The sequence below is a fragment of the Carcharodon carcharias genome, chromosome 5, assembly GCF_017639515.1.
Source record: "Carcharodon carcharias isolate sCarCar2 chromosome 5, sCarCar2.pri, whole genome shotgun sequence".
Taxonomy (NCBI): domain Eukaryota; kingdom Metazoa; phylum Chordata; class Chondrichthyes; order Lamniformes; family Lamnidae; genus Carcharodon; species Carcharodon carcharias.
Genome location: NC_054471.1, coordinates 36,360,879 through 36,383,250, shown reverse-complemented (window position 1 = coordinate 36,383,250; position 22,372 = coordinate 36,360,879). Strand labels below are relative to the sequence as shown.

At 42.7% G+C, this 22,372-nt stretch overlaps 1 protein-coding gene across 2 annotated transcripts in view; it reads left to right on the top strand.

Annotated features, from left to right (window-relative positions):
- The first annotated feature begins 228 nt into the window (after positions 1-228).
- Positions 229-22,372, top strand: part of trmt61b (tRNA methyltransferase 61B) — a 70,003-nt gene continuing 47,859 nt past the window's right edge. Inside the window, exons 1-6 of one of the 2 annotated variants that reach the window (XM_041187250.1) lie at positions 229-1,313; positions 6,313-6,415; positions 9,852-10,042; positions 15,938-16,029; positions 17,620-17,834; positions 20,283-20,360. In XM_041187250.1, coding sequence (XP_041043184.1) covers positions 519-1,313; positions 6,313-6,415; positions 9,852-10,042; positions 15,938-16,029; positions 17,620-17,834; positions 20,283-20,360 — 1,474 coding nt within the window. In that variant the 5' untranslated portion in view covers positions 229-518. The remainder of the gene's footprint in view (positions 1,314-6,312; positions 6,416-9,851; positions 10,043-15,937; positions 16,030-17,619; positions 17,835-20,282; positions 20,361-22,372) is intronic. The other variant, XM_041187249.1, reaches the window with a different exon arrangement.

The window sequence follows — 22,372 nt, the reverse complement described above, 5'->3', positions numbered from 1 at the left end:
TATCAGCCTAAATATTTGTGCTTAAGGGCTGAATATTACTGGGGTGGGGGGGGGGGGGAAGAGGGAGTGCATACTGATGACACCCCCCAGAAGAAAAGTCAGTCTGACCGACTTTAAAAAAAAGGCCATCCCACGAGTGTTGGACTTCTACCCATCTGTGGAAAAGAAGTCCCGCCCTGAAGAGCTCTTGCAGTCTCGGCAGTGCTGGAACTCAGCAGCTGGGACTGCTGGAGGTGTAGCAGAGACAGATACTCTGTCCGCACTGCATTCAGTGAACTCCACGTGTCTGCCTCTGGACACAAGAGGATGAAGCTGGTCGCTTTTTTATGATGCCCTGGTGTCGAGGAGGAGCTTTGCAAGCGTCTGCTTCCTGCTTGTAAAAGCAGAAACAGGTGGGACTGCGGGTTTTTGGCAGGCGATGTGCAGAGGCTCTCCTGCTGCAATGTAACAGAAAGTGACTGAACTTCAGCGCGGAGAGAGGCTGGTTCGAAAGCAAAGAAGGGGGAGGCTGCTGGAAAATGCTGCGTCCTTTGCGTGCAATGTGCAAAGCAGACAAGTGCTTGAAGTTGCAGAATCCGGCACTGGCTATACGCTCTCACCCCTCTCACTGCCCCCGTGCCGGGCTAACCTTCAGGCGCCTGCTGTCGCTCGGGTCCATCCCTCCCAGCCCAGGGGCTGGAGATGATGAGGAAAGGGAAAGATCCCAGCCGGGACAGGAGGCCGGAGCTGGCCAGGGTTGCCCAGGGTGGGCACGGACTCCCCCCCGGCCGGGCAGAGTAGCTCTGCCCCCTAGGAGACGCCCCCTGTCTCCGCTGGAAAGGGTCAGCCGCCTGATCCCCCATGAGATGTTGGCCCAGGAGGTGATGGAGCTGAGGGAGCAGCACCTGAACCAGGAACCGGGTGGAAGCAGCGGACCAAGAGGTGACAATGCAGCACCTGTGCCAACTGCGCCTACAGGATCGCCCACAGCTCCTGGGGGGAGCTGGCACCTGGCCCAGGAGGAGGCCCTTGGCCAGGAGGGAACCACTTGCCACCTGAGCCCCCCAGCCAAAGAAGTGCCCTTTAAAATTGGGGACGTGGTCCTTGTAGAGTTTCGCAGGCGACGCCGCTTAGAGCTTCAAAAGATGTTCAATTTGATGACAGGTGGGAAGTTGCACAGCAAGTGGGGCACACTTGCCCACCAGGAAATCCTGGGAAATCTCCCTGGCCAGGTATTCAGGACTTCCACTGGCTTTGAGTTTATCATGAGGAGACCATCCTTGGAGGAGTTTGTACTGCTGATGAAGAGAGGACCAGCCATTTCTTACCCAAAAGTATGGAGTGTTTTTTTTTCTAAAACAAAAAGCTTGGTTGTTCATTTAGTAAAGATTTAATTTTAAAAGAACAAATCAGGTCACTTTAACGTAAATTCTCAATTGCAACTTTTAAAGTTTTGAGAATGAACAGAACTAACTCACCACCCCCTGCCCCAACCATAAAATGTGATCTCTAAGAAAGTGTCAGGTATACTCTTGGAGAACGAGGATTGCATTCTCTATAATTTAGGAGATTTGTCAAAGTTTTGATATTAAGGGGAACAAATAAGGTTGATAGAGAGAAACTATTTTCTTTGGCTGGGGAGTCTAGGATTGGGGGCAGAGTCTAAAAATTAGAGGTGGATGTTTCAGGTATGAAATTAGGAAATGCTTCTTCACACAAAGGGTGCTAGAAGTTTGGAACTCTCTTCTTCAAACAGCAATTGATGCCAGATCAATTGTTAAATACAAAACTGAGATTGAAAGATTATTGTTAACTAAAAATATTGAGGGCTATGGTGTTAGATTGCAGATAAGACATGATCTCACTGAATCGTGGAGCAGGCTCGAGGGGCTAAATGGTTTTTTCCTGTTCCTGTGTTCCAATTGCAGCACAGCCAAACTGCTTTCAGACTTCTGCCCATGATCCATCTGTGAAATATGTGTGTGATAGAGCTCCACAAGGTTTCACTTTAGGCACTTTTATATCATCATGAGGTCCTTGAAGGGAACAATGCTGAAATGGAGACCCATGACCTCATTGTGCTGTTCTCCAAATGTTTCCACACAGAACCATAGAATAGTTACAACACAGGAGGAGGCCTTTCGGCACACCAAGTCCATGCTGGCCCTCTTAAGAGCTACTCAGCTGGTCACAGTCCTCTATCTTTTCCCCGTAGCCCTGTAAAATTCAGCACTTAATCAATTCCTTTAGAAAGCCACAATGGAACCTGCTTCTACCACACCCTCAGGCAGTGCATTCCAGATCCTAAACACTCTGCATAAAAAGGTCCTGGGGCTGAGATGATTGACCTCCAACAACCACAACCGTCTTCCTTTATGCTAGGTATGACTCCAGCCAGTGGAGAGTTTTCTTATTGATTCAGTTTTGCTAGGACTACTTGATGCCACACTCGGTCAAATGCTGCCTTGACGTCAAGGGCTATCACTCTCATCTCACCTCCTGAGTTCAACTCTTTTGTCCATGTTTGGATCAAGGCTGTAATGAGGTCAGGAGCTGAGTGGCTCTGGCAGAACCCAAGATGAGTGTCAGTGAGCAGGTTATTGCTAAGTAAGTGACATTTGATAGCGCTGCTAATGATCCCTTCCATCATTTTAATGATGATCAAGTGTAGACTGGGACGGTATTTGGCCAGATTGGATCTGTTCTGTTTTTTGTGGACCGAACATAACTGGGCAATTTTCCACATTGCCGGGCAGATGCTAGTGTTGTGGTTTCATTGGAACATGATCAGATAATCTCTTTCTTGGTAGCATTAGTTGAGGGATAAATATTGGTCAGGTGACTGGAGATTCTCCCAGGCTCTCCTTCCAGCGCAGGGCCACATCCGCTTGAGAGAGCAGACAGTGCTGTGGTTTAATGTCTCACACAGATGATGGCACCTTCAACAGTGCAGTGCTATCAAAGAGAGAGATCTTCGTGCATACAGCTTGTCCTGTCTGAGCAAGAGAGAAGCTTGGACTTTACATCCTAACTGATTGTTCAGAGAAAGGGAATGTCTCAACTGCCAAAAGCCCATCAGCTTTACTGATCAGAACAAATACAATCAATGGATGGATCAGTAACAATTCTTTTAGTACGGAGCAGCAGGGTACTCACTTAATCACAAAAAATTAGCATGCAGGTACAGCAAGTGACTAGGAAGGCAAATGAAACATTGGCATTTATTGCAAGGGGAATTGAGTATAAAAGTAAGGAAGTTTTGCTGTGATTGTACAGGGTGTTGGTGAGTCCAAATCTGGAGTAGTGTGTGCAGTTTTGGTCTCCTTACTTAAGAAAGGATATAATTGCATTAGAAGCAGTTCAAAGAAGGTTCACTCAACTGATTCCTAGAATGAATGGGTTATCCTATGAGGAAAGGTTGGACAGGTTGGGCCTGTATCCAATGGAGTTTAGGAGAGTGAGAGGTGATCTTATTGAAACATATCAGATCCTGTGGGGACTTGCCAGGGTGGATGCTGAAAAGATGTTTCCTCTGATGGGAGAGACTAGAACTAGGGGACACAGTTTAAAAATAAGCAGTCTCTCATTTAAGACAGAGATGAGGAGAAATGTTTTCTCTCAGAGGGTTGTTAATCTGTGGAATTCTCTTCCCCAGAGACCAGTGGAGACTGGTGAGACAGGTAAGTAGAGTTGCAGCCACAATTAGATCAGCCATGATCTTATCAAATGACAGAGCAGGCTCAAGATGCCAAATGGCCAAATCCTGTTCCCAATTCATATTTTTTTTGGTACAGAGAATGAGCAGAAAATGTCCTCGACCTTGATATTGTTATCATAAGCTTTGGAAAAGAAAGAGAAACAAATCTAAAGATAAAAATCCAATAGAAAAGCAAGAAACACTGAAATCAAGTGAATAGTTCCAAAGAACAAAATTACAGAAATAAGTAATAAGTAACTTTAGTCATGGGAAATCATGTTTAACAAACTTTCTGGAGTTTTTTGAAGATGTAACAGAAAAGTTCGATGAGGGTAATGCTGTTGATATGGTGTACATGGACTTTCAAAAGGTATTTTATACAGTACCACACAACAGACTTGTGAGAATAGTTATTGCTCATGGAATAAAAGGGACAGTAGCAATGTATATACAAAATTGGCTGAAAAATAGGAAACAGAGTAATGTTTAATGGATATTTTTTGGGCTGGAGGAAGGTTTGCAGTGGAGTTCCCCAGTGATCAGTATTGGGACCCTTGCTTTTCCTGATATATATTAATGATCTAGATCTTGGTGTGCATGGGACAATTTCAAAGTTTGTGAATGATACGAAGCTTAGGAGTGTTGTAAACTGCAAGGAGAATATTGTGGCGCTTCAGAAGGACATAGACAAGTTGGTGGAGTGGACAGATAGGTCGCAGATGAATTCAATATGGAGAAGTGTCAGGTGATGCATTTTGGTAGGAAGAACATGGACAGACAATATAAAATAAAGGGTGAAATTTTGAAGGGGGTGTAGGAGCAGAAATACCTGGGTGTATATGTGCATAGATCATTGAAGGTGGCAGGACAGGTGAAGAGAGCAGCTAATAAAGCATATAATATCCTGGGCTTTACAAGAGCAAGGAGGTTATGCTGAATTTATATAAGACACTCATTAGACTTCAGCTGGAGTATTGTATACAGTTCTGGGCGCCACATTATAGGAAGGATGTGAACAGATTGGAGAGGGTGCAGAAGAGGTTTACAAGAATGGTTCCAGGGATGAAAAACTTTAGTTACGACGATAGATTGGAGAGGTTGATCTCATCGGAGAGAAGAAGGCTAAGAAGAGATTTGATAGGCATGTTCAAAATCATGAGGGGGCTGGACAGAGTAGATAGGGAGAAACTGCTCCCACTCGTAAAATAATCAAGAACGGGAGGGCACAGATTTAAAGTGATTTACAAAAGAAGCAAATGTGACGTGTGAAAAAACCTTTTCACTCGTGGAATCGTGGAATTTCACAGTGGATCAGGTCTGGAATGCACTGCCTGGAAGTGTGTTGAAGGGAGGTTTAATCAAGGCATTCAACAGGGCATTAGATGGTTATTTTTCAAATAATATGCAGGGGTACGGGGAAAAGGCAGGCAATGGCACTAGGTCATAATGCTCATTTGGAGAGCCGGTGCGTAATGGGCTGAATGGCTTCCTTCTGTGCCATTAAAATTCTGTGATTCATGAGAAATGAATCCCTGTTCTCATCTATTTTTAAGATATTAGCTGCATAATGCCAATAAAATAAAACAAATATAGAAAACCAGAAACGCGAAATAGAATTTTGAAGAGAATAAGTAGACAAAACAAATTTTAGAACATAATAGGAACAGGAATAGACCTTATCGTCCCTCGAGCCTGCTCCACCATTCAATACGACCATGGCTATTCTTCTGCCCCAACTCCACTTTCCCACTCACTCCAAATATCTCGTGATTCCCTGAGAAACCAAAAACCTATCTATCTCAGCTTTCAATATATTCGACATTGGAGTATCCACAACTCACTGGGGTAGAAAATCCTGTGTAGTTATTTTGAACATGTCACACTTTGAAATGTCAAATGTTATCACAGAGACAAAGAGAGACAGTCATTTTGAGCAGGAAATTTACATGTCTTCCAAAATTCCTACCCTAAATAGCAAATGAACTCTAATTGCCTTCAGGCCATGTTTACTCAAAGGAAAGTGAATTTGTGGCTTAAAAGGACAGACAAGCTTCAGCTTGGCACCAGAATGCTGTGGATGATTATTTGTTCTTCCATGGGATGCAGATATCACTGGCAAGGCCTGCATTTATTATCCATCCCTATTTTTTCCCTTCAACTATGTGGCCTGCCAGGTCATTTAGAGAGCAGTTAAGAGTCAACCACATTGCTGTGGGTCTGGAATCATATATAGGTCAGACCAGACCAGATAAGGATGGCAGATTTCCTTCCCTAAAGGACTAGGTCATTAATAAACCTGGTGGGTTTTTACAACAATCAATGGTAGCTTCATGGTCACCATTACTAAGACTAGCTTTCAGTTCCAGATTTATTATTCAAATTCTGTGGTGGGATTTGAACCCATGTCCTCAGGTTATTAGCCTGGGCCATTACCATTACACCACTGTCTCCCTCTAATGATAAGAGTGTAATAATCTGCCCATTGTATACTGAGAAACACCACAGGACGTACATTAAATCATTCTAAACATTCTGTGACCTCCTCTCTGGAATAAGTGTTCCATCAGCCAATTCAGTTTGAAAACTCCAGTACTCCTAAGTCATTCTCAATCTTTTTTTCTTTATGTTTTTTCTAGGACATCAGTGCCATGTTGATGATGATGGATGTTAGTAGTGGGGACTGTGTTTTGGAGTCTGGTTCAGGATCTGGAGCAATGACACTGTTTTTGTCCCGAACAGGTAATATCTGTATTGGCTTCCTGACGATAAAAACTGAATGACTTTGAATATCCTATACAACTCTGTGTTGCCAAAAACTATTTATTAGAATGCTCGAATGAAATATTCACTGCATTGTTGGCGCTGGACTTATTTACTGTATTAATACTGTAAAAATAACCACTTAAACTAATATGCTTAATGTTATTACAAAAGCAAAATACTGCAGATGCTGAAAATATGAAACAATCAGCCTGAAATGTTAACTTTGTTTCTCTCTCCACAGATGCTGCTCAACTGCTGAGCATTTTCAGCATTTTCTGTTTTTATTGCTTAATATTATTCTTTTAATTCATCAATCAGCTTGCTCTCACCGCCAGTCACAGATTTGTATATGCTATTACCTTTGCCGTAATGTTTTGAAACTCAAGTGTTCCCTTCAGACACAAACTCAAGATTGGAAGGATAAATTTTATAGTTGTACAGTTTAGCAAAATGAAATGCAGAAATGCTCGCAATCCATATAATGTTTTATTATGTCGTTATAATGTGTCAAAGCAGTAGTTGTGTGAATTGCTTTTCAAGTGGATTCATTGCTATTATGTGGGTAAAAATAGATATAATGCAAAATGTTGCATTCTCACTGAGGGGCTTACAGAACTCTCAATGATAATGCTACACTGGCTATAAAAGCTTTAATTAAATTACTGCAAACTATTTTTTCATAAACTACAAAAATTACCTGCAATGTCAGAAAAAAATAATATTGAGATGCATTTTGGAAGGAAAGTTAAGGTGAGGAACCTTTACATAAAATGGCAAAACTCCTAGAAAATGTTAAACAGAGATGTTAAATTTATTTTGCACCTTCCATGATCTCTGGATATCCCAAAACTCTTTGTGAAATACTTTTGAAGTATAATCACTGTTGTACTCTAGGGAATGCAGCATATAATTTGTTCACAAAAAGCTCCCATAAACAACAATCAGATGACGAGCGGATTTTCTGTTTCTTTTACTAGTTTAAGAATATATATTGGCCAGGACAACAGGAGGCCTCCCTTTCTCTTCTTTAGTGCTCCCTCAGTACTGCACTGGAGTTGCAGCCTCAATCGAGTTTCTGAAGTGGGTCTTGAACCCACAACCTTCTGATTGGCATGGGAAAAAGTAAAATGGCACAGTGATGCAGTGGTGATGACTATTTGATATTAGAACTAAGGCACATTATTGGATCACAGTAGAGGGAATTTCTCTGTACTTAACCTGTGAATAATTGATACTATACTGACATTGGGTGCCCAACATTCCAAGTTTTCCATTCTCGCACACGAACATCCCTCATCTTTAACTTAAAAAAACGTTTATAATCATAAAATGAAGATATCCAGTGTTAAGCCAGATGAATAACTTCTGATCTGTTTCCAACTTTGATGATCCAAATTCACAAAAGACTCGTCAGAAAATTGCTAACAACCAAACATGCCCACGGAAAATAATTAGAATTAATTACATTTCTATCTCCATACTGATAGCTGGTGCAAAGATTCTGTTTAACTATATAACAGCAGGTTACCATGCGTCAAACTAATTCATTGTGCGATTTTAAAATTCTCATCCTTGTTTTCGAATCCCTCCAGGGCCTCGTTCCCCCCTATCTCTGTAATCTCCACCAGCCCCACAATCCTCCAAGATATCTACAGACCATCTAATTCTGTCCTCTTGAGCATCCCCAATCGCTCCACTGTTGGTGGCCATGCCTGCAGTTGCTCGGGCCTCAAGTTCTGAAATATCCTTACTGCATCTCTTTACCTCATTTTCCTCCTTTAAGACACTCCTTAAAACCCACCTCTTGCACCAAGCTTTTGGTCATCTGATCTAATATCATATTTTATTCCTGTGAAGCACTTTGGGAAGTTTTATTGTCTTAAAGGAGCTACATAAATATAAGTTGTAGTTGTGTGTTGAAGCACATTGAGTTCTCTGTGAGATACAACACTTTCTCTTACAGGAGCTCAGTCATCAGTTGCGGCTTTTTGCACCTCCACGTTGGTTGTTCTTTTTGAAACACAAATCAAAGTAAAATACATTTTTAAAATTAATATAAATAGGGATTTTTGATTATGTTTACAGAATTACAGAATAAAAAGAGGACTTTTAAAACTGCATATCTCTCTTTGCTGGTGCTTCCTGAAGGCTGAGTGAGAAGATGCTACAGCTGATGTGGCACTAAGTCTTAAAACCAGAAAAAAGGATTCATTTAAGGAATATCTGTTGAACTTTTTAATCTAATTTTTAAAAACTTTAATCATTCACTGGATGTGGGCTTTGCTGGCTAAGCCAACATTTATTGCCCATTCCTAATTGCCCTTGAGAAGGTGATGTTGAGCTGCCTTCTTGAACTGCTGCAGTGCATATGGTGTAGGTACATCCACTGTGCTGTTAGGAAGGGAGTTCCAGGATTTTAACCCAGTGACAGCAAAGGAACGGCGATTTATTTCCAAGTCAGGATGTTGTGAGGCTTGGAGGGGAACTTGCAGGTTCCCATGCATCTGCTGCCCTTGTCCTTCTAGGTGGTAGAGGTTGCGGGTTTGGAAGGTGCTGTTGAAGGAGCACTGGTGAGTTGCTGCAGAGCAACTTGTAGATGGTACACACTGCTGCCACGGTGTATCAGTTGTGGAGGGAGTGAAAGTGCTGGATGGATGCCAGTCAAGTGGACCACTTTGTCCTGGATGGTGTCGAGTTTCTTGAGTGTTGTTAGAGTGTTGTATTCATGCAGGCAAGTGGAGAGAATTCCATCACACTCCTGACTTGTGCCTTTTAGATGGCGGACCGGCTTCGGAGGTTCAGTAAGTGAGTTACTGCTGGATTCCTAGCCTCTGATCTGCTCTTGTAGCCACTATATTTATATGGCTGGTCCAGTTCATTTTCTGGTCAATGCTAACTTCCAAATGTGACCATCAACTGCACTTATTGTGCACCTCCTGTGAATAGTCCCTGGTGGAAGACTACGGAGGGAAATCTTACCAAGCATCAGTTTGAAGTAGGTCTGTTCTGAGTTAACTGGGGCAGCAGATGTGATATGGCAATGTGCTTCAGTTCCCTTAGGTGAGACCAGGGGGAAAGTCTGCTGGGGTTCCCATTTTTAGCTGTCTTCTGGTGACCCTGCAAAACATTGCACAATGGTTAAGGAGAGGACTGAGATGAACTGACTTCTAGGGCCACACCTCCTGCTGAAACTGTTTGCGCTAATACATGAAGGATGACCAATTGGGTCAGGTGCCAGTGGCTGCCAAACTCCTTGTAACCATATCCAGCACTTTCACTGGAGGGAGGTGGAGAATTGGGAAGAAAATTAAGTGAGTAAGAGTGCATTTGTATGTGTGTGTTCACCAATAACTCAATTTTGCTTTTCTTCCCCCACTCCCCACCCCCCCCTCCCCACCCACCCCCAACACAGTGGGATCTTCTGGGCATGTGTATAGTTTTGAGGTGAGACCAGATCACCACTGCAATGCTAAAAGAAATTACCAGCGCTGGCGGAATGCCTGGGAAGTGGCCCGTGAAAAAGAATGGCCAAATAACGTTGACTTCATTCAGAAAGATATTGTATCTGCCGCTGACGATATCCAAGGAAAGATGTTTGATGCTGTAAGTATCCTGTTGTTTTTACCATTACTGCACCTATAATGTAGAGGATCTGAATGCAGCCCTTTACTCTGCCTTCATTCCAAGTGCTTTGGATCTGCTAACATAGAGAACAAGAGCCTTCCTACATTCCCATAGCTTTATTTAATCAGAGATTAGTGTAGTTCTGCAGGAGGCTATCCGGCCCATCAAATCCAGTGAGTCCTACTCCATGCCTCTTTCCCCCAAATCCCTTGCAATATTTCTCCATCAATTTATTTTTCTCCATTAAGTATTTAGCTCCTTTAGCTCGGTTGTTGCACTGGTTTAATGCTTCAACACCTTATTCTACAATCGGCAGTTGTTTTCAACTGCCTAAGCCCTAAGCACTGAAATTCCCTCCCCGATCCTTACTACCTGTCTACCTCTTTCTCCTTTACAATACCCTTATAACTTGCCTCTTTGATGATGTTCTTGGTTACCGCTTCTATTATCTCATGTGTTTTGGTGTCAAATTTGGTAAGTTGTTTTAGCACCTCCTCTATGAAGCACCTTGGGACATTTTATTATATTAATGGCAGTATACAAATGTAAGTTGTTGTTGCAGTGGGTGACATAGTGGTAGTGTCCCTGGGCTAGTAATTCAGAGGCCCAGGCTAATGTTCTGGGGACAAGAGTTCAAATCCAACCACAGCAGCTGGTGGAATTTAAATTCAATTAATAAATCTGCAATATAAAGTTAGTCTTTGTGATGGTGACCATGAAACTATCACCGATTGTCGTAAAAACCCACCTGATTCATTAAGTCCCTTTAAGGAGGGAAATCTATCATCCTTACATGGTCTGGCCTACATTTGACTCCAGACCCACAACACTAGGGGATAGTGAGTAGCCTGCTGGGAAATGAATTCATGGAGAAAGAGAACATTTTAAAGGAAATAAAAAATAAAGACATAATAACAAGCATAATTATCCACAATTCCAATCAAACTGACTTAGTTCATCATAAAATTCACAAGTGCTGCCCAAAATGCATTTAGGTGCTGTTTCATTTTGGATTGTACACACAATGGAATTTTAGGACCTGGTCAATTTAGATGTTCAAATGTGCAAATTCTAGGTTCCTAATCCTCTCAGATTCCAAAAGATAAACCAACTGAGAAAATAAAAAGTTCAGGTTAGAATTTGGGCTTCTTGCTATTTGAACTGCAGTTCAGAACTTTCACTGGTACTTCTGGCTCTTTACCTAGTGTAACCTCTTCAACTACATGGCATCACGAGTCACTGCTTCGATTTTCAGTATGAAGTGAGCAAGTTGTAAACTCCGCAATAATAGCCCTATAAATATGAATACTTAAAAATAAATGACAGTGAAAGTAGAAGCAAAGATTTATAGCTAACTATTGACTATACTGCGACAATATCCAGACAAGTAAACACATCATGTCATTAACATGAAACCATTATGGGTAGAGTTAACTATCATTAATAGTAAATCATATACAGATCACTTCTTTTCTATTTTTTCTAGTAATATGTAAAGAAATTGTATTTCCATTATCATAGTAAAATAGCATATTGTAACCTTGAAAAAAACTAACTTGACTATGTACTTTAAAGGATCACATCTATTTAAAGGTATACCCAATGATTTAGTTGGTAAGTGCCCTGCCTAGTATGGTACTGAGTCAGAATAGTTCAAGGTTCGATTAGTAGTCTGTGCTGAATTAACTGATCTCAGCTGGGACAGCAGTAAGAGTACACTCATTGGCTGAGAAGAGAAAATATCAGCCACTCCTAACTGGTGTCTACTGACTTACTGGAAAGTGTGCCAGTGTGGCACATCAATTGAGGGCAGCATCAGGCTTTATTACAGTGGCCTTGATGGGTGGCTGAATGCCATGGAGAATGAGATTGGTAGTTAACTGTCAGTCACCATCACTGGTGCATTCTCCTTGGCAACGCCTCTACCAATCAGATTCCACTTGCCAACCAATCAGCTTTCTATTCACATACAGTATAAATTGTTGTTTTCCCCTTAGATTGGTATTCTTGCAAAGTGTCCTGATGAGTGTAAGACGAAAAGCTTCGACATGTCTCTTTTTTCAGCAATACCTATTTATATGCTATTTCTGTGTGCAAGTTACACAAGGATGAGCAATGTTAAGGATTTGACATTATACTACAGGAACTTTTGTGTGCTCTTTTTCTTCACCTTTAATCCAAAATTTTGTATTAAACTATGGAAAAAAACACCTTGTGCCTTTGGAATCAAAGAAGTTCACAATGTGGGAGGAGGCCATTTGACTTATAGGGCCAAGAACATAAGAAATAGGAGTAGGCCATTTGGCCCCTCAAGTCTGCCCTGCCATTCAATAAGACTGTGGCTGATCTGCCCCAGGCTTCAACTCCTCTTTCGTGCCAGCTCCTCATAGCCCTCAACTCTCCAATATTTCAAAAACCTATCTACCTCCTCACTAATCTAGCCTCCACAACACTCTGGGGTAGAGAATTCCAGACGTTCACCAGGGAGGAGGTGGAGTAGTGGTATTGTCACTGGACTGATATTCCAGAGACCCAGGGTAATGCTGTTGGGATCCAGGTGTGAATTCCACCATGGCAAATGGTGTATTCAATAAAAATCTGGAATTAAAAGTCTGATGATGACCATGAAACCATTGTCGATTGTTGTAAAAACCCATCTGGTTCACTAATGTCCTTTAGGGAAAGAAATCTGCCGTCCTTACCTGGTCTGGCCTACATGTGACTCCAGACCCACAGCAATGTGGTTGACTCTTAAAATGCCCTCTGAACAAGAGCAATTAGGGATGGACAATAAATGCTGCCTAGCCAGCGATGCTCACATCCCATGAATGAACAAATTCAAAAAAAACTATCCTCTGAGAGAAGAAATTCCTTCATATCTCAGTTTTAAATGAGTGTCACTTTATTCTGTACCTATGTCCCCTAGTTTGAGATTCTTCCTAGTGGAAATATCTTCTCAACATCTACCCTGTCAAGTCCCCTCAGAATCCTATATGTTTTAATAAGATCACCCCTCAGTCTTCTAAATTCTAATGAATAAATGCCTAACCTGTTTAGCCGTTCTTGATAAGTCAACCCCTTCATCCCAGGAATCAGCCTAGTGAATCTCTTTTGAACTCCAATGCCTGTATATCCTTTTTTAAATCCGGGGACCGAAACTGTACACAGTACCCCAGGTGCGGCCTCACCAACACCCTGTACAGTTGCAACAAGACTTCCCTATTTTTAAACTCCAACCCCCTAGCAATACAGACTAAAATTACATTGTCTTCTTAATTACTTGCTGCACCCGCATGATAACTTATTGTGTTTCATGTACAAGAACACCCAGATCCCTCTGTGCTGCACTTTTTTGGAGTCTCTCTTCATTTAAATAATAATCTTCCTTTTGGTTCTTCCTACCAAAGTGCATGACCTCACACTTTCCTACATTAAACTCCACCTGGCAATTTTTTGCCCACTCACTCAACCTATCTATATCCCCTTGCAGATCCCTTATTTCCTCATCAGAATATGCCCTCGCACCTTTTTTTGTATCACCAGCAAATTTGGATACATTACACTCTGCCCCCTCTTCCAAGTCATTAATATAGATGGTAAATAATTGAGGCCTAGGACTGATCCTTGTGGCACTCCACTAGTTACATCTTTCCAACCTGAAAAAGACCCATTAATCCCAACTCTCTGTCTTCTGTGTGTTAACCAATCCTCAATCCATGCTAATACATTACCCCCCAATACCATGAGCTCCTAGCTTGAGCAATAACCTTCTATGTGGCACCTTATCTAATGCCTTCTGGAAATCTAAATACACTACATCTACAAGTTCCCCTTTATCAATTCTGCTTGTTATACCCTCTAAGAACTCTAGCAAATTTATCAAACATGATGTCCCAGATTTTCGCTAATGAGGCAGGCAGCTCGAGTTGGGAAATTTCCCAACTTGGCAGATCTGCCTCTGTGGAAAGTGTCCAGTCAGACCCAGTTTTCAGTTCAGGGAGTGCAGGTGTGAGATAGAGTCTGGCCAACTGCCCTCAGAAGCAGGTTGGAGGCAGCCGAGTGCCAGGGTGGACTATTTAAAAGATCTGGCTTAGTTTTTTGGGATTTGTCCCAATTATTTGCTTATATTTTAGGCACTCTAGCACTCACCTATCACATCCCCCACCCACTCCGCATGCCACCTGCATGTCAACTCATGCCTCCACCCACTCCCATAGCCTCTCATACCTTCCATGCCAACTCATGGCACTTCCATGCAGAATCACCCACTGAATCATACACTGTACAGAACCAATGAGCCCTATCATAACAATGGTATGTATGGAACTGCTTAAGAAATACCCATTCATAATTTTCTTTTAAAAAAAACTGCTGTTGTTACAACCATATACAAGTGTCAACCTACCAGACCTTAAAAGTATCAATAACAGAAGCTGTAAGCACATGATACCGCTTTATCATGTGCAAATAAACATTGAGCCATTGACAAAAGATCTCACAGGAAAAATAGCTTTTTATAACATCATAAGGCTGTCAATTCGGCAATGTTTTCCCTTCTCCCATTTGAATCAACACAGATAATCCTTTGATGGGAGTCTGGGCTCTCAGCCAAGTGAGGGTGTGGCATGGAGGGAGCAAGGGTAAGGCCTTTTGACCTTACCTTTCAAAACGTTCCTGAATCCAGACTATGGTTCACGACGACTCTGAGGGACTGCGACCCACAAGTCATGGAGAAGCTTCATGAAAATTGAGGGGGCTAGGTCATGCCTACCCTGGCAATGAAGGCAGCCAGGCTGGGAGTGCAGGGTGTGGGCTCACCTTAAACCACACCACCAAAAATTGGGGGTGGCGGGAATCTTGGAATCAGGTCCCACCTGTCATTTTTGAATGGCTCCAGAGACCTTGCAACTCCATGAAAATCCAGCCCAGCATGTCTCTTCTGACTCTTTATGAGAGCAGCTTGGAACTAATCCCATTCCCCTGTTCACTTCCCCACAGTCTCTGCTTCAAATGTTTGTCCAATATTTTCCTTTAAAAGAAGCAATGGTCTCTACCTCAGCAAACCCCTGTGGCAAAACATTCCATTTTCCAATTACCCCCGGCATAAAGGAATTTCTCCTAAAATCTCTCCTCACTCTTTTACTGGCATTTTTAAACTGATGATCCCCTCAATCAGAGCAAGTAGTCTTTCCCTATTTATGTTATCAAAATTCTTCGTACTTTTAAAACCTCTTTTAAATCTCTTCAATCGTCTCTTCTCCACTACAACTGGCTCTCACCTCAAGTCTTTCCTTACACCTATGGTTACCCCAACTGCCCTTCAGACTCTTTCTGTTGAGCATGTAGTCCACTGGTGGGCAACCTGCTGCCCATGGACCGCATGCATCCCATCAGGGTTCCGAGGGCGGCCTGCGTGACGTTTTGTCGGCTGTTACGTGCGCCGGGCCGCGCTGCCATGGTTCAATCAGCACGCCCTGCGAATTATAGGTACGCAAGTGCCGTTGGCAAAATTACCCTATCCCGGGAGACCCTCGTGGTTATGACACCGGTGGACGTGGGAGGTTGCACTTTTTAATGTTACTTTTTGACGGTAACCCAGAGTTAGAAAGTGAAAACTAGAGATTGGATGTGGCTTTTCTCGCCGACATCACTGGTCACCTGAATGTGTTGAACGAGTCGTTGCAGGGGGAGAAAAAAAATTACCTCTCTCACACCAGTTGCTCGTGTCAGAACATTTATGCAACCAAAGTTCTTGTATACCTTTCCTCTTCAGCTGGTTAATTTTGTCTTCATCCAGGGCACGAGCATGAATTAATTACTCCTCAAAGTAATGCATTTTATATTAATTTCTCCATCCTCTTGCATCCATTGCAGATTTCTCTGGATATGCTTAACCCACAACTTGCTTTACCTGTGATCTACACACACCTCAAGCAAGGTGGGGTCTGTGCAGTATATTTAGCAAAGTAAGTATAAAGTAGGTTTGCTTGATTGGTGCAGTTATCCTTGCGGTAAAGAAAGCACTTGTTTTTATGTAGTACCTTTCATGACCTCAGGATATCCCAAAGCACTTTACAGCCAATGAAGTGCTTTTGAAGTATAGTGTGGTGGGTTCATACTTTTAATATATTTGCATCCCTGAATATTCATTAGCATGGGGGAGTGGGGACATTTATTTTTGTAATGTAGGAAACACAGCAACCAATTTACCTATAGCTCCCACAAACAGCAATGTGACTGGAGTCGTAGTGATGGATTTTATGCTCCCCGACTAGTGGGTTAGAAAGGGGGCCAAGTAAAACTCAGTGGATGGCCTTCTCATCATCTACTCGCACACCCTATACCTGTCTGAAATTTTACAGAGGGGCAGGGGAGGCCTGGGGTGGGGGCTTGGGGTGGGGGGGGGGGCGTGCATCCGAAGGCCTCATAAGGACTCTGCCAGCCAACGCCCTGAGATGGACACACATTTGGACAGTACTGATTTTTTTTAACTTGACTGACTGTCCCTTTCCCTCCCCCACACCACATCTAGAACATCAGGCCCTTCCTACTTCACTCCTCCATGCCCCTGACCCCACCCTGTCATCCCATCTTCCACTCCACCATGTTGACCAACACCCCCTCACCACTGACTCACCCTTGCTGGTCCCAAGCTTTCATGCAAAATGCTTGCTCCCCTAAGTTGTGTTGTGGAGTTAAACAAGGACATTATACACACAACTACAGAAAGCCGACTGGGGCATGTTATCTTTAATCGATAGTGAACCAGGTTCCATGAGATTCTCATGTACCACTGACTTTATCCTGAGGGTAGGAGTTTCACACTAATGTATATTCATGGCTTGCAAATATATTACCAAGTACAAACCCACCACAGGCCAGCATAAGCCTCAACATGCTGCAAACAAGCTGCTGACTTTGGGCGGAATTTTACACCAGCAGGATTTTACAGTTCTGCCGAAGTCAATGGACTGTTGAACGGCTCTCTGCATTTTAATGCCCCACCCTTCGCTGTCATGGGGCCGTAGAATTCCACCCTTTTTCTCTGCATCTCAACCTGCCATTGGGAAATCAAAATTTCGCATCCCACCTCATTAAGTCATTCCATATGCCATGTTTCTGCTCTTACAGGCTTCGCAAAATTGCACCTTCCAACGCCCCCCCCAACCATTAACTCTGTTTCTCTTCACAGGCCTGCTGAGCCTTTTCAACACTTTTTGTCTTTATTTCAGATTTCCAGTATCTGCACTATTTTGTTTCTCTAACTCTTTGCTTCTCTTTTTTCACCCTTTTTAAAACCTGTGTTTTGAACAGGCTGTTGGTCACTTCTACCACCGACCCCCCCCCCCAACTCATGGCTAGGAGCCTGGTGTTTATTCCTTTTATCCATTTCTCTTTCTTATTCTTCCCCCACCTGTGCCACCCATGCAATACGTCGTTGGGTGTTTTCTACGTTAAAAGTGCAGTATAAATGTACATTGTTGTTGTAATAGTGTGACAAATTCTATTGAGGTCCTAGAGTACTGAGTTCTTCTGCCAACTTATGTTACTTGCAGTATTACCCAGGTTGTCGATCTATTGGAAGGGATACGCAGCTCCCGGTTACCCCTCTCTTGTGAGAAGATCCTTGAGGTCATTCAAAGGAAGTGGCTCGTTGCACCAGCTCTACGCAAGGACGGTAGCGTAGCACCCCGAGTGGAACCACAAAGGAACGTGTATGATGAGCTTGGAGATGAAGAAGGAAGAGATGCAACCATGCTGGAGGATGACGGTAAAGCATTTACCCTGCCTCCGGCTTTCTCAAATTTACTGAGTGTTTCCTCCAATGTAAACATTAAAATAGATGACTTGAGTTGCCAGCCGATCTGTGCAAATTAGCACGACTTCTGCCTTCACTCCAGACCCCAGAACTATGGCATCCCAGAGAGTACAAAGCAAAGTACAAGCACATATTACTGATGGAATGTTTGTTGCACCATCCTCAGAACTATTTTATTCATTAAAAACTAAATTTAAAGTATAAAGCCACCCTCACAACAAATGGAATTAGAACTTTAAAAAGAATATTGATATAACATAAAGCCATACAGACAAGAAAATATGGGATTCAAATCCCGACCTTTACTAAGTTAGCTGATCTCAGGTGAACAGTAATCAGAGTGTTATAATTGGGCTCAGTATCCCTAACCTAAGAAGTGGGATAAAAAAAATCAGTTCGTGTTCCTGATTGCTACCTTGTGAATTCTGCTGTAAATTGCATGTGTGGAGGCATCAGATGCGATTAAAATGGGAACACACATTTGAGGAATGACCTGCTGAATATTTCCAGTAGTTTGTTATTTCTTGAACATTGATCACTGGGTGAGGTACGAAAGAGCCATTGACTGTGGAATCATTCCCCATTGGGAACTGAATATACACTTGAAAACTAAAATAATTCCGAGCTATGAGGAAAGAGCAGGGGAGTGGGACTAATTAGATAGCTCTGAGAACCAGCACAGGGACAAATACCCTCCCTCTGTGCTCTGCGATTCTAAGGCCTGGATTTTCGCAACAAAGAAGAGCTTCTCCGCCGTTGCAAAAATGGCAGAAGGGACCGAAATCTGTCAGTCCCGTCCCCAAACATGGTACCTACCATTTTCGTAGGGCGGGAATGGGCCTGGGTCAGGATTTGTATATGTACATTTTACGGAGGCAGCTGATCATATACATCAACAACTGCCTCCACTCATGTCTAATTTTGATGACCCAGATGTGTGAAACATGACTTGCAAAGATCAGACTTGGTAGGAGCAAGTCTAAACTTTGTGGAGTTCTTTGGAGAGGTGGGGTACTCTATTAGAGACATAGGGTACCTCTTTGGATATTATCTTTGGGACATCTTTAAGGGTGTCAGGTGCCCTTTGGGGAGGTCAGATGCCATTTGGGATTGTTAAAATTAGACATTAGGCAGAAAAAGTGCACTAACTCATTAAGTGTAAAGCTCTTTGGAACCATCAAAAGTGTCAATAATCGACTGTCAAAGATGTCAAAAATGAACTGTAAAAGGCAACTGTTAAAAGCAACTGCTAAGTTGTTAAGGCATTTATAATTCCTGCCCTTTAAATCTTTGAAAAAAATGCCTGGAGTGTTTTAAAAAGAAATCCTTGCTTGATATTTCACTCTCTGTTGACGTAAGCCTGAAGGTTACCACTATGAGATTACTGCTGTCTGACCGATTTCACAACCTTCTATTGTCACAGTAGGGTGCCTGCCATTTCAGTTTGATTGACAGGTGCAAGTGGTTATAGACTTTTTGAAATGGGACTATGAATTCCAGTGCTTGTTTTTAGAAGAGATTATGCACTTGAATGAAATGTTTGTTCTTATAAGGGATCATGTAGTTGAAGGAATGTAAATGTAAGTGGGTTTTTATGAATGAGACCTTTTTTTTAAATAAAGTCTATAGTAGTCCATTTAGAACTTTATTTTATTTCATCTCAGCATGGCTCTTGAGGTCTGCCCATGGTGGGTACTAGGTGAGTTGGTATTGCAGGTATGAGGGCATAGGGTGATAGATGGGGATATGGGTTGGCATGAATTGGCGTAGGGACTATAAAGGGCCATGGGGGTGAGTAGAGAGGCAGAGGTGGGTGATGGGCTATAGGTAGTGGGTAGAGGGACAGAGATTGGAATGGAGGGTGTGAGGAGCCATAGGGTACGGGCGGGGGAATGAGGTGGCATGAAGGATTTGGTGGGTGGCTAGGGGGCATGGGTTGGCATGGATAGAGCATGGGGATTGTGTGAGGAGTGAAGGCTGGAGGGCTGTTTTATGTTCTAGTATTTTTTTTAAACTTAAACACAGTGCTTCAGCACAGAAGCAGGCCTTCCACCCAGCCTGCCTCCACACCTGGCAGCCTCCTCACTTATGCAGGGGTCGTCTGGCCAGACTCCCAGAGAACTGCCACCCCAGAATGAAAATTCTAACTTCTGGGCCGCTTTCTCCTGAGTCAGGTTTGTGGAGCTGGTAGATGTCCTGACTTTGCGCTCCTGATCGAGGAGCAAAAATCATCTAAGAGTTTGCAATTTTAGGTAAGAAGGCGGGGGGAATAGTGAAACATTGCAAAAAATATTAGAAGGAGTTGTTCTATTGTATGTTTTAATAGTTCAGGAAAAAACTGTCTTTTAAGTTAACATCGAACCTGGAATCATATTTCAAAAAGTTTTACATTAAATGCAGGTGAAGAGGAAGATACCAAACCTTTTTGCACAATACCTTATATTGCCAGACCCCATCATGAGCAAGTTTCTCACACAGGTAATTCCAGCTCATTTTTCTTTTTTACTTGTATTTCATTTGTTCTTAAAAACTCTGACCTTGATGTTGCCTGTTTGATGCAAGTGTAACTGAGTCATTCTTTATTGAGTTGTTAGAGACAAATTGTGTTCTATACTTCTCACCTCTCACTTAAAATTGTTGTTCTCTACTGGCCATCCAAGTACCATAAAAATTTCTCCACCAAGGTTTATATCTCCACCGTGTTACTCCCTCAGACTGTACCGAGTGATTTGTCATCCTTGGTGATTTCATCCACCATGTCAACTCAGCATGCTCTTTCTCTTTCTCTGTCTTCTTCTGTGAGTTCACTGCCCTCCTATACTCCCTTAATCTCTCCCTGCGTAGAAACCCCCCCAACTCATATTCATGACTACCACCTTGACCTTGCAATCTCACCTGGCCTTGCTACTCCTATCATGTTAATCATAGATAAGGCAATGTCATTTTCAATAATTGCTTTCCACCCACAATCCTCTTTAACACGCACCCCCCCAAACACCATCAACTCTTTCGACACTGGAAAAAAACTCTTTCCCAATTCACTTACAATTGCCCTTTCAAAATCGGAATTGTCTAGCCTTTGGCCCTATGTTCGTCACAACATTTCAGCAGCTTTTGATTTTGTTCACTCACATCCTCATTTTCACCTTTGATGCCCTGGTCCCCAATAAAACCATTACCCTTTCTCAACCCTGGCTATTCCTCCTGCTATAGCACACCCCTCTGGTCCCTTAATTCCAAGGGACACAGAATTGAATGAATACGACAGAGTATGGTTTCGCCATTTACTGCCATATCTGGCTGGTCTACATCAAACACTCTTGGGTCCTACGTTCATTTGCCAAGAGTGCTCACTATTCCAGGACTGTCCTGGAACACAAAGATAACCTCTGGTTTCTTTTCTCTACTACAAATCGTCTCCTTATACCCCTCTCTCCTCCATCCTCACCTCCAACAATATATGAGTTCATGGATTTGTTATTAAGATTGAGATCATCTGATCAGCTGCCACTGCCACGTCCCTCCCCCATAAAGCCCATCTTCCTTTAAGACCCCCCCCCACCACTACCGTAGACCTAATTTCACATCTTTCTCTCCTATTTCCCAACATGTTGTCTCCAAGGTCATCTTGTCCATCCTAGTCCCGCTAAACTGCTGATCACCCTGCTTCACTTCCTGGCTCCCACGTTGATAATGTTAACAGTTCTCTGTTCTCAGGTACTGTCCTATTGCCCTTTAAATCTGCCATCAACACTCCTCCGCTCATAAAACTTTGATCTCCCTGTTTGTATAAACTATAGCCCAGGCTCCAAAAGCTTCTCAAAACAAAACCCGTCCTCTCAGGTTTTTTAGTGTGCTGTCGCCTCCCAATTCCATGCCCATCTTTCCTGGAGCTCCATGTTTGTATTTCTCCAGTCAGGCTTCTCTGCCTTAGTCACAGAACCAAAATGACTTTATTCAAAGTCACAAATGAGAGTCTCTGACTGTGACAAAGATACACTATCCCTCCTTTTCCTTTTTGAGCTGTTTGTAACCTTTGATACGGTTGACTACACCATCCTTCTCCAATGTCTCTCCACCCACTTCCTGCTTCCCCCCATCAACCTTACTACCTCCGTCCCTGGAAGAACTCTTTCCTAATTCGCTTAGTTTCATTTTCAATTTCTGAATTGTCTACCTTTTGGCCCTAGGGTTAGACCAGAGTCGCCTGGTTCCATTCTTATTTATTCTATCATAGTCAGAGAATCACCTGCGATTGTGTCTGTTTCTCTTTCTGCCCCATTACCTCTGGTATCCCCCAAAGCTCAGCCCCTTACTATTTCTCATCTACATGCTGCCTCTTTGTGACATCATCTGAAAACACAGCACCAATTTCCATTTGTACACAGACAACTGACTCACTACCAGCTCTCCTGACCACTTCACTGTCTCAAAACTGTTACCTGGCTACTGATTTCATTCCTCTCCCTGGCAATTGTCTGAGGCTAAAT